The following is a 12,167-nucleotide window of genomic DNA, read 5'->3' as shown; positions in this document are numbered from 1 at the left end:
AAATAAGCGAGAACCTTCCACTCTGGCAGAGGATGCCACGCCACACCACTCCACGCCATGCCACACCACACCACACCCCATCATGGGCTGGACTGTGGACCATCCCAAAGCCTCGCCCCCTGTAAGAGTCGGCAGAACTGATGCTCGGCGCTTTGTCGTAGCCTCGAGAAGCCACGGTCTGTCTGAGAGCACAACAAGGCCTGACAGGAGGGATTTAGTCATGGAGGTCAGTCAATTTCAAGACAGTCATTAACTACAGGATTTCCCTCGCAATCTGGCAGTAGGAAGCTTCCAGCGGGGGCTTGGCTACGCAGTACCCGAGAGCCGCGCAGTACCCGAGAGCCGCGCAGTACCCGAGAGCCCCGCAGTGCCCGAGAGCCCCGCAGTGCCCGAGAGCCCCGCAGTGCCCGAGAGCCCCGCAGTGCCCGAGAGCCCCGCAGTGTCCGAGAGCCCCGCAGTGCCCGAGAGCCCCGCAGTGCCCGAGAGCCCCGCAGTGCCCGAGAGCCCCACAGTGCCCGAGAGCCCCGCAGTGTCTGAGAGCCCCGCAGTGCCTGAGAGCCGCGCAGTACCCGAGAGCCCCGCAGTGTCTGAGAGCCCCGCAGTACCCGAGAGCCCCGCAGTGTCTGAGAGCCCCGCAGTGCCCGAGAGCCCCGCAGTACCCGAGAGCCCCGCAGTGTCTGAGAGCCCCGCAGTGCCCGAGAGCCCCGCAGTGCCCGAGAGCCCCGCAGTACCCGAGAGCCCCGCAGTGCCCGAGAGCCCCGCAGTGCCCGAGAGCCCCGCAGTGCCCGAGAGCCGCGCAGTGCCCGAGAGCCGCGCAGTGCCCGAGAGCCGCGCAGTACCCGAGAGCCCCGCAGTGCCCGAGAGCCCCGCAGTGTCTGAGAGCCGCGCAGTGCCTGAGAGCCGCGCAGTGTCTGAGAGCCGCGCAGTGTCTGAGAGCCCCGCAGTGCCTGAGAGCCGCGCAGTACCCGAGAGCCCCGCAGTGCCCGAGAGCCCCGCAGTGCCCGAGAGCCGCGCAGTGCCCGAGAGCCCCGCAGTACCCGAGAGCCCCGCAGTACCCGAGAGCCCCGCAGTACCCGAGAGCCCCGCAGTGTCTGAGAGCCGCGCAGTACCCGAGAGCCCCGCAGTGCCCGAGAGCCCCGCAGTGCCCGAGAGCCCCGCAGTACCCGAGAGCCCCGCAGTACCCGAGAGCCCCGCAGTACCCGAGAGCCCCGCAGTACCCGAGAGCCCCGCAGTACCCGAGAGCCCCGCAGTACCCGAGAGCCCCGCAGTGCCCGAGAGCCCCGCAGTGCCCGAGAGCCCCGCAGTACCCGAGAGCCCCGCAGTACCCGAGAGCCCCGCAGTGTCTGAGAGCCGCGCAGTACCCGAGAGCCCCGCAGTGCCCGAGAGCCCCGCAGTGCCCGAGAGCCCCGCAGTACCCGAGAGCCCCGCAGTACCCGAGAGCCCCGCAGTACCCGAGAGCCCCGCAGTACCCGAGAGCCCCGCAGTGTCTGAGAGCCCCGCAGTGCCCGAGAGCCGCGCAGTGCCCGAGAGCCGCGCAGTGCCCGAGAGCCCCGCAGTACCCGAGAGCCCCGCAGTACCCGAGAGCCCCGCAGTACCCGAGAGCCCCGCAGTACCCGAGAGCCCCGCAGTGCCCGAGAGCCCCGCAGTGCCCGAGAGCCCCGCAGTACCCGAGAGCCCCGCAGTACCCGAGAGCCCCGCAGTGTCTGAGAGCCGCGCAGTACCCGAGAGCCCCGCAGTGCCCGAGAGCCCCGCAGTGCCCGAGAGCCCCGCAGTACCCGAGAGCCCCGCAGTACCCGAGAGCCCCGCAGTACCCGAGAGCCCCGCAGTGCCCGAGAGCCCCGCAGTACCCGAGAGCCCCGCAGTACCCGAGAGCCCCGCAGTACCCGAGAGCCCCGCAGTACCCGAGAGCCCCGCAGTGTCTGAGAGCCCCGCAGTGCCCGAGAGCCGCGCAGTGCCCGAGAGCCGCGCAGTGCCCGAGAGCCCCGCAGTACCCGAGAGCCCCGCAGTGCCCGAGAGCCGCGCAGTGCCCGAGAGCCCCGCAGTACCCGAGAGCCCCGCAGTACCCGAGAGCCCCGCAGTACCCGAGAGCCCCGCAGTACCCGAGAGCCCCGCAGTGTCTGAGAGCCCCGCAGTGCCCGAGAGCCGCGCAGTGCCCGAGAGCCGCGCAGTGCCCGAGAGCTGCGCAGTGCCCGAGAGCCGCCGCACATCTCTGATGCCCCCCCGCGGGCCCGGTTCTGGTGGATTCTGCCCCAGAAGCAGGTACTTGGGCTAAAACTGGGGAGCGGCGGACAACGCGTTTCCCTCCTCCTCTCCGGGAAGGGGACGGCGAAGGGGCTCGTTCTCACTGCCTGGGTCGGGCTCACAGAGGAATAGCCGGAAGAGCCGGACCTCCACAGCACCGGAAGGCTTGCTACGGGCTTCACACACACAAGGTCCGTCGAGGCTCGTGATTGCCTTGCAAGCATCCCCATTTATGGACGGAGACATCGGAGGGGCGACGCGCCTTGCTGGGTCACCCGCTAAGAAGTTGTGGGGCAGAATTCGAACCCAGGTCATGCCTCCAAATAAACGAGCGAGGACGGAGCAGCCCTGGGTCTGTTCCCCATGAACACAGAGCGTCCCTGCGTCGGGAGCGCCGTGGTTCTGCCCACATGGAAGGGATCGAGAGCTGAGGCCGGGAGGGGACCCGAAAGCCTCCCTCCGAGCAGAGGAGGCCACAAGCAGCTCCTCTCATCAGCTGGGGCCGAGGGAAGACAATGTTCCCTCCGGCCCAGCCTGAAAATGGCCCTTTGCAGAGGGAGGCCAGGCAGGGAGCTCCGGTGTCCGTCCGGTGTCTGCCTGGGCTCTCCGCCGCTGGAGGCAGCTTGGGATGGTGCAGACGGAGGCCAGACGTGGGGAGCGCCCAGGCCCCTTCATTTTTACAGAGGAAGAAACTGAGGCCACGAGGGAGAAAGTGGTGGCCGGGGGAGTGGCAGGAGGGCCGGGGGAGCTTCCCTTTGAGGTACTCGGTTCACCTTTACCTGTCGGCTCCCCTGCTTGGAGGAGCAGCTGCTGGTGCTCCTAGAAGGAGAAACCAACTTCTGGGACAGCCCCAGGCCTTTCTCGTCACTCATGATGAGGCGGCCGGCCTGGCCACTGGATCTCCAGGCAATGCTGGTCCTGACAGTGGAGGCCCACGCTGCAGTCTAGGGATGCAAAACCAGCACACGGGCAGGGAGGTCCCTTCTCAGCCAGTGCATTTTAGTGGCATGGTCCGGGTCCGAGAGAAACCTCCTGCAATAAAAGGAAAAGCCGTATGGATCAGACTCAGACTCACTCCCCATCACACGCGGGGCTTGTCCGCTATGAGGTCAGTGAGCATTCCTGGGACCTACTAGGCGCCAGGCGCGAGATCAGCTAGAGGTCTCCGAGCCAGGGGGCTCCGAGGGGGCTCACGAGCCGGCCATCCCGCCCAGCCAGGATCTATCCGGGCTTGGTACAACTAAATTCAACGGAAAGTCCTCAGTCAGGTGTGACATGCCTGGAGCTGCGGTGGGCGCTGAGCGCATGAAGAGAAAGCCAGAACCGTCCCTGCCTTCAAGGAGATGGCGGGCCCTTGGACAGGGGAGAGAGAGCGGCCCAGACGAGGAAATACAAAAACAAAATCTAAATCAATAGAGTAACCGGGGAAGGAGGGAGAGTGCCTGACACGGGGCCCCCCGTCTAGAGAGGCTTCGTGCCACAGGGGTGCTGGGTCTGAGCCCCAACAGGAGCCGGGGATCCTAGGGAGCAGAAGTGGGGGGACTTGGTAAAAGCCTTTGGGACTTCCTGGGACCCAACACCATCGAATGGGTAACTACCGATTAAGTACCCAGACTAGGATAGACAAAAACGGTAGCGATGCTTTCCCATCGCTGCTTCAATGGAATTCAAGAAGAATGTATTCAGTATCTATAGCAACCTTGCCCTCAAGAGGCTCATGCTCTGATGCAAGAGATAACAGGAATATATATATATATATATATATATAAGGTGATGGGGGGAGGGAGAAGAGGACCAATTTAGTCATCAACTTCTCCAGATGAGGCTAAGCTGGTCCCTGGACCACAATGGCCCATCACCAGGCCTGACCTGGGAACTTTGCTAAAGCTCATATCCCACCCATTAGGGAGACCTGGGCATCTCTGTGTCACAATGAGCCATCAAAGGAAGATTTGAGTGGATGTTATGTATCACATGACGTCCTAGAGTCATTGAGCGATGTAGGAGCCAGCCCTTGGGAACCCCTGAGTGACGAGGGCCAACGAGCTTAGGGGAGAGTGGACCACTTGAATGGCTGGGGGAATGAACAGGGAGATAGCCCTGACTGATCCTCGAGGGATGAGAAAGGAGCCATCTCTGCCCATTAACCAAGCTTGGGTCAGGAGAGTGGTGAGGAGCTTACTGGGAAGGTCAATAAACTAACACTGAGATTTAGGACAAGATGAGGATGAGGAAAGGAGATCAATGTCAAGCAAGAGCACTCATGATAAAGATGGCGCCCATCACAAATGTTGCAGACCAGTCTAGGAATTGGCCAACGATAATGGGGGAAACGTGTCCCAAAGTGTTTGAGTACCTCTATTAAAGGTACAAAGTTGCATGATGGTGGTCACACGATTTATATTCATTGATGGAGAAAATATGTGATGACCAAAGATCTCCTGTAAATTCTGCACTCTTTTCACATGAATTTGGATATTATTATTTTTTTAAAACCCTCACCTTCCATCTTGGAGTCAATACTGTGTACTGGCTCCAAGGCAGAAGAGTGGTGAGGGCTAGGCAATGGGGGTCAAGTGACTTGCCCAGGGTCACACAGCTGGGAAGTGTCTGAGGCCAGATTTGAACCTAGGACCTCCCGTCTCTAAGCCTGGCTCGCAGAATTTGGATATTATGAATCACATCTAACATCCACATACACGAATATGCAAGTCCAGAAGGCTTGGAGATTTTGTCAGCTTGAGGACCTCCCAGTATGGAAACTCTGTATTCATAATCAGTTATGACTTAAGAGAAATTGGAGGGAGTTGCTTGGGACAAAAGGAGGTTATGTGATTTGTCCAGGTCACATACCTGGTGTCAGAGGTAGGATTTAAACATTAGTTTTCCTGACTCTGAGCCCAACAGTCTTTTCCCAGCTTCATGCTGCCACTTATACACCTTCTAATCCAATAATCATTTATAATGCACCTACTATGTGCAAGGCAAAATAGAACAAGAAATAAGTCCCTGTCCTCAAGGAGGTTCCAGCCTATGATCCTAATCCAAAAAGCATTTATAATGCACCTACTATGAGCAAGACACCAGTATATAAAAACAAAGCAAAAAAATTACATTCTAGGCAAAGAAGTGAGGGAACCCTGCATACACCTAAAGATGTAGATGGTCATGTGAAAAGGAAGGAAAGAGCCTGAATTACTATGAAGATCACAAAAGGCTTCCCAGAAGAGGTGGCACGTGAGCTCAGCCATGACAGGAAGGGAGCCAATGCTGCAAAGAGACAGGGGAGAAAGGAAAGCCATTAGGCACAGGGATAGCTAATAGAGTTAGAACTCAGAGTCTAGGAAAGAACAACCAATTGTCAGTTTGGCATGAAGGGGAGAGGCAGGCAGTACCTGGAAAGGTAAGCTAGATTCCGAATGCTAAAGAAAGGAGTTTATATTTTATCCTAGAGGCAGACTAGAAGGAGGGAGAAAGGGATGAAGGGAGGAAGTTATTAACAGGATTTATGTGCCAGATATTGTTCTAAGCACTTTACATATAGTATCTCACTTTAGGAAGTAGATGCTGCTATTATCCCCATTTTATAGTTGAAGAAACTGAGGCAGGTAGAGGTTAGGTGACTTGTCCAAGGTCACATGCCAGCATCCCCAAAGCCCCTACTATGTGCTGAGCACTGGAGATAAAAAGAAAAAGCTAATGCATCCCTGTTCTCAAGGCATTCCTAGTCTAATGATCAATGACAAAGAAAGATCAGCTAAGGTGAAAGAAAGGAATCCAAGCCTGTGCTGTGCCAGCCAAAGCACTTGGGGGTGACTAAGTTTGGATCAGAAACCTCCTACTCCATGAAGATCCTGCTTTTGGACATTTGCCTTCTGATCTTGGTTCTTTAGTAAAAGTTTATTTTAAAATATCAAACCCAGCAGTTAGCATAGAGTTGGCATACAGTAGGTGCTTAATATGTTCACTGAGTATCAAATCCTACTTGATCATAATTGAGCTTTCTCTTCACTGGTCACTAATAGAACTGGTGCATCATGGGGGTGGCTGGGGTGGGGATGCCTGCTAAAAGTCTGGCAAACACTAACAGGGCATAGCTAGACAAAAGGAGGAAGAGACAATGCAGCAGTAACATGTGGAAGGTGCCCCATCCCAGGGTCACTGTCCCATCCAAGTGGCATCAGGGCACCCTAGAGGCTAGAGAACAAAAGTTCTGGGGACAGCACAGCAGGGATGCCATAACCAGAAAAACCTTTGGGAAGCTTAAACCCTCACTTTCTGAGAACTGGCCCCTTTGGCAATTTTAAATTGCCAAATAAATGCCAAATAAATTTTTTTTTAAAAAACCCTTAACTTGCTTTAGAATCAATATGAGTTTTTAGTTCTAAGACTGAAGAGATATAGGGATAGGCAGTGGAGGTTAAGTGACTTCCCCAGGGTCACACAGCCAGGAAGTATCTTGGGCTAGATTTGAACCCAGGATTTCCTGTCTCTAGGCTAGAATAAATAAAAAATTAAATAAAAAATGTAAAATGCCAAATAAAATAAATTTAAAATTAAATTAAATTAAATTAAATTATTAAAGAGAGAATAGTGACTGAAAATCTAGGAAAGAGAGCGGAGGTGACCAAAAGTCCGTATGTCTTCAACAACGATAGGATCAAATGAAATGTTTGTAAAGCACTTTGCACATAGTAAGTGCCAAATAAGTGCTAGTGATGATGACGATGATGATGATGCCAGGTTAATATGTTTACAGGATTATTATGATATTGGAATGCTTCAGGTATAATTTACTTAGTTTTAGCAAAGCATCTGTTGACATCTTTCATGATATTCTTGTGAACAAGATCAAGAGATGGGAGGCAAGATGATAATAGACTTGGGTGGCTTTGGAAGAAATTAAACATCCAGATTGCCCAGAGTAGTCATTAATGGTTCAGTATCAACTTGGAAGGTCTCCAGTGCAGTGTCTCAAGGATCTGCCTTGGCCTTAAGTTACCTAACATTTTTATCAATGCCTAAAAGGCATAAATAACACATATTTATCAAATCTGCAGTTGACACAAAATTGGTTTAGCACATTGCATGAAAGAGCCAGAATTTTAAAATATCTTGGCAGGCCAGAATCCTGGGCTGAATCTCATAAGACAGACATATTTAATAATAAAATAAAAAGTTTCACACGAGTTCAAATAATCAACTTCACAAGTAAAGGATGGAGAAGATGCAGCCAAGCAGTGATCCGTCTGAAAGACATCTGGGGTTTGTCAGACTACGAGCTCCATTTGAGTCAAGAGTGGGACGGTGGTCAAAAAGGCTAACACAATCTTTGATTGTATTAAGAGAAAGCCAGACACCGTGACTAGACCTAATGAAGTAGACACTAGTGCCACTGTCTGCTGTTCTGGTCATACATACCATGCCTGGTAGATCATCCTTACTTCTAAGAGCCACATTTTAGGGAAGGCATTTAGGATAAACTGGAGGGTATGCGGACGAGGGTAGCCAGGAGGACCACAGGTTCACAGGATCATAGCTTTAGAACAGGAGAAGGAAGACCTTAGAGATCATAGAATATAATCTCTCCTTGTCTGGAGGAGACAGGCCAAGAGGTGAAATAACTTTTCCATGGTCCCACAGGTAGAAAATGACACAAATAGCCAAAATTATGTCAGAATATCACCATTTGGGGCAACTAGAGAGCCAGCCTAGAGACAGGAAATCCTGGGTTCAAATCTAGCCCAAGATACTTCCTGGCTGTGTGACCCTGGGGAAGTCACTTAACCTCCACTGCCTATCCCTATCCCTCTTCAGTCTTAGAACTAAAAACTCATATTGATTCTAAAGCAAGTTAAGGGTTTAAAAAAAAAAAAGAATATCATTATTCAAGTATTCTTTCTCCTTCATAGCATATAAGGAATAAAAAAAATAATTCAAAACACCTAATCTAGAAAAGAGAAGACTTGAGCAGGAGGAAGGGAACATTCTTCAGTCTTTGGAGTTGCTGGAGAAGTGTTACCAAATGTTGTTTCTGATTTAATCAGCTTGGCCTCAGAGCTGACACAGGAAAGCAAATGACTTTGGCCAACTCTGCCTCACTTAAATTCAACTCATATGCAAGTCAAGACCACTCATGATGTCATTCATTGGCCCCCTCTGCAAAGGAAGAACTACCCCTAATGATCAGGAAGGCATTCAACCGTAAAGCGTGTAGCCTGAAGTCACAAATGTGCAGATTTAGTCATGCTATGGGACAGGGGGGACAAGCACAGTAACAAAACTACCCAACAGTGGCATGGGCTGCCTGGAAAGAGAGTGGATCCTCCATCACTGCAAGCCTTCAAGCAAAGCCTTCACTGAATGATAAAATGCTCGATAATCTCCAAGATCTATTTTAGCTTCAATTCATTTCAGCAAACCTATCTATAAAGCATCTTCTATGTGCCAGCCATTATTCTAGGTCTTGGGAACAGAAAGGCAAAAGTGGAATCATTCCAGGCCTCCAGAAGCTTCCATTCTACTAGAAGGACACTACAGAGAAGTAAATATAATGTACTGACAAAGTCATTTCAAAAGAGAATGAGCATGAAGAAAGGAAGTGGAGGGAAGGAGGGAATCCAGCAAGTCCTACCATCGAAGGTGGCCCCCGTACATTGTGCTTTGAAGGAAGCTGAGTATTCTGTAAGTGGGAGCCAATCCTATGATCCATAATGAGATTCACAGATGAATGAATCGCTCTGATAAAGCACTCAAAGATGGTAATTGGAGAAGGATTGTACAAATTAGAAACCATCAGGTGGCTGGGGCTCAATTACCTCTTTTGAAGAGGCAGAATGCTACCAAGCTGCTGAGCTAAATGCCATCTCAAGCTGCCAGTCTATGTATGAGTAAATATTCTCAGTCCTTCCACATCTCTTGTCAATTCAGAGTTCTTAAAACAAGATTAAAACTATAAATAGTACCCAGAGGATGCGGTGAAACTGAAAAATCTCAATAATTAAAATGAACACACCTGCAGGGCTGCAGAAATAGATTCCCAATTTAGTGTTCTCCTGCCAAATACACACACACACACACACACACACACACACACACACACACACCCCTAAATATCGATCATCCATTCACATGAAATAGGCGTGGGGGAAAGGGAAATGCAGACTGGTTGCGATCAAGTTAAAAATAGCTAAGAGCTGGCCCCATAGACAGACATAAGAAGACACCCACCCGTAGCAGCCCTGCCCCCATTCTTTCTCAGAGGTAGGGGTCTGTGGGGGTAGATCGCTCCAGATCATATTGGAAGTTGGAAGGATATGTTGATTGGCTTTGCTGATTTTTTTCTCTTTACCTTTAAAAAACTCTTGGTTTTAAAGAATGGCTCTCTTAGAGGGAGGGGGAAGGACGTGGGGGAAAATCTAGGTGATATAAAAAGAAAAGACATCAGCTTAAAAAATCCATTTAAAAAAGTTGAAATGACTCCATGAGGGAGGGGCTGTAGAGAGAGATATAAAAATGGCTTGTTTAATAACAGGGCTGCCTGCTGCTGTTGGAGGAAACGAGACGGTAAAACTGACAAGAAGCCCAGATGATGAAATAGGAATGTGGGCAGGTGCTACCATGGTAACCAAACTCAGCTCTTCCATGAAGGCCTCCAGTCTCCAGGTTTCACTTAGGGTACCAGGCTCTGACTGATGAAAGTAAAGGGTCAGTGAGAGATGAGGAGTGATTTTAAAAAAGGGGAAGGAAGACAAGAGGAAGAGGACTGGGGCAATGAGCTGAGAGGCTTTTGGGCACCTTCTAAACATTCAGCAGAAGAATGAGACTGTCAAAAAAGTACACGATTTGGATCCAAGAAGATCTGAGTTCAAATTTTGCCTCTTTGACTTGCCCTAGTGTGTGACTCACTTTACCTCTCTGAAACCCTGCAGACTAAGGACAGTAAAACTTGCAGCAAACAATTTGGAATTGTGTTTCAAAAGGGACTAAAATATCCTTCTCTGTAGACTCAGAGAACCTGCTACTAGGCATTTATTCCAAGAAGAGGAAGGACGAAAAGGAAGTCTCCGATAGACCCAAATCTTTATAAAGCACTTTTTGGAGTAGCAAAGTCAATGCCCAGGGACTAGAGAATCATGGATCAATGTCATGGAATGCCACCATGTTATAAGAAACAATTAAAAAAAACCCAAAACATGGGAGGACGTCTGTGAACAGATGCAGAGGAAAGGAAGTGGAGCCAAGAAAGCAATGTACACAAGGACTACAACAATGTAAGTGAGAAGAAAAACACCCAGAAACCAGTGTTTTCTGATTATAATGACCAAGTTTGGTCTGGGGAAGAGATGAGAAAGGGAGGCTCCCAGCCTAGCTTTTTTTTTTTATTTTTAAACCCTTACCTTCCATCTATTTGAATCCCAAATATTCTACTTTTTGAAGACACCATTGAACTTTATCCTTAGAGATTTTATGTCCTCTTTTGTGCAATTCCAAAAGAAGGTGTTTGCTATCTTCTTGACATGTTTTTGCATCTGTTGAAGCCAAGAGTAGATCATCTACATATTTGATTAATTTGCTATTTTTAAATGTTATATTGTCTGTGTCTTGGCTCAAAATTTGCTCAAATAAGCTCGGACTTTCGACATAACCCTGTGGCAGCCGACACCAGGTATATTGTGAGCCCTTCCAGGTGAAAGCAAAAATATGCCTGGAGTTCTCATGTGTATTGGCTCCAAGGCAGAAGAGTGGTAAGGGCTAGGCAATGAGGGTCAAGTGACTTGCCCAGGGTCACACAGTCCCAGCCTAGCTTTTTGGTGAGGTGGGCTGGAGGGCAAACTACAGGCGTGTAACACTTGCACCCATTCTCAAATGTGTTGATGAATTTTGCTGAACTGCCTTCCCCCAACCCATTACAGGACCAGAGAAGCACAGATTTAGAGCCGTCCAAATATGCCCAGAAGGTTGTCACCAAGAAGGCAGCTCAGCCTCCTGGCAAAGGCAGCTGGTATGAGCAAGAAAGAGCGACTAGGAGGGGCCTGAAACTTTGGCCACAAAGAAACTGAACAAAGAATACATTATTTTTGAAGACTTCCTGTGGCGAAAAGGAAAGAACAAGCCTGTGGTTCAGCGATGGCCCTGATACAAGAGGATGAGCTCTAAAGTGTGGCTCAAGTTGCATGTAGGGGGTCAGGCCACCCCATCTCCCTCCTCCTCCCCAAAATCTTTGAGGTGAAATCAGCTGAAAATGCAGAGCAAGGGAAGCCTTGGGAGGGAACAAAAGTCACCAGGGGCTGCCTGCAGGCAGAATCTTCCCCTTTTTTCATCCTCCCATCCCTGACAAATAGACCTCCAGTAGCTGCTTTCATTGCTGCCCTTTAGTACTCTACAAGCTTCCCAAGTGCAACCATGGCCAGAAGATTCCGACCTTTGGATGGCAGCTCACTCCCTTGGTCACAAATGGGTCTAGTCCTTTGGAAGGGTGGTGGCAAGAGCCCGGAGCTGGTGACAGAGACCCTGGATTCACTTGTCACATAGTAGGTGTTTAATAGAACTTGAATGATTGATGACTGCTATCTGGACTGTAGGGCCATTCACTTCCCCTTCCAAGTCTTGGTTTCCCCCTTTGTAAATGAGGGGCTTGGAGCAAATGCTCTCCAAGTTCACTTCAAGATTTAAGTCTAAGACACTTCCTAGCTGGGTGACCCTGGGCAAGTCACTTGACCCCCATTGCCTAGTCCTTACCACTCTTCTGCCTTAAAACCAGTTTACAGTATTGATTCTAAGAAGGAAGGTAAGGGTTTAAAAAAATTAAAAAGATTTAAGTCTAAGATCTAGGATTCTGAGAACCTGTATGGAACACTGGATACAGCCTGTTTCTGGAGTCAGAGGACCTGAGTTCAAATCCTGGGTCTGCCACCAAGGGAAGA

The 12,167-nt window shown here is 50.4% G+C and overlaps 1 protein-coding gene across 12 annotated transcripts in view; it reads right to left on the bottom strand.

Moving 5' to 3' along the window:
- Positions 1-12,167, bottom strand: part of OSBPL3 (oxysterol binding protein like 3) — a 157,541-nt gene that overhangs the window by 89,189 nt on the left and 56,185 nt on the right. For 6 of the 12 annotated variants that reach the window (XM_056800471.1, XM_056800465.1, XM_056800473.1 and 3 more), the window contains one exon: positions 3,015-3,273. The exons of 2 other annotated variants lie outside the window; for them this stretch is intronic. In XM_056800471.1, the coding sequence (XP_056656449.1) occupies positions 3,015-3,113 (99 nt within the window). In that variant the 5' untranslated portion in view covers positions 3,114-3,273. The remainder of the gene's footprint in view (positions 1-3,014; positions 3,274-12,167) is intronic. 4 more of the 12 variants (XM_056800469.1, XM_056800472.1, XM_056800476.1 and 1 more) reach the window with 1 other exon arrangement.

The sequence above is a fragment of the Monodelphis domestica genome, chromosome 5 (assembly GCF_027887165.1).
Source record: "Monodelphis domestica isolate mMonDom1 chromosome 5, mMonDom1.pri, whole genome shotgun sequence".
Classification (NCBI taxonomy): domain Eukaryota; kingdom Metazoa; phylum Chordata; class Mammalia; order Didelphimorphia; family Didelphidae; genus Monodelphis; species Monodelphis domestica.
This window is presented reverse-complemented; position numbering and strand designations above follow the sequence as displayed.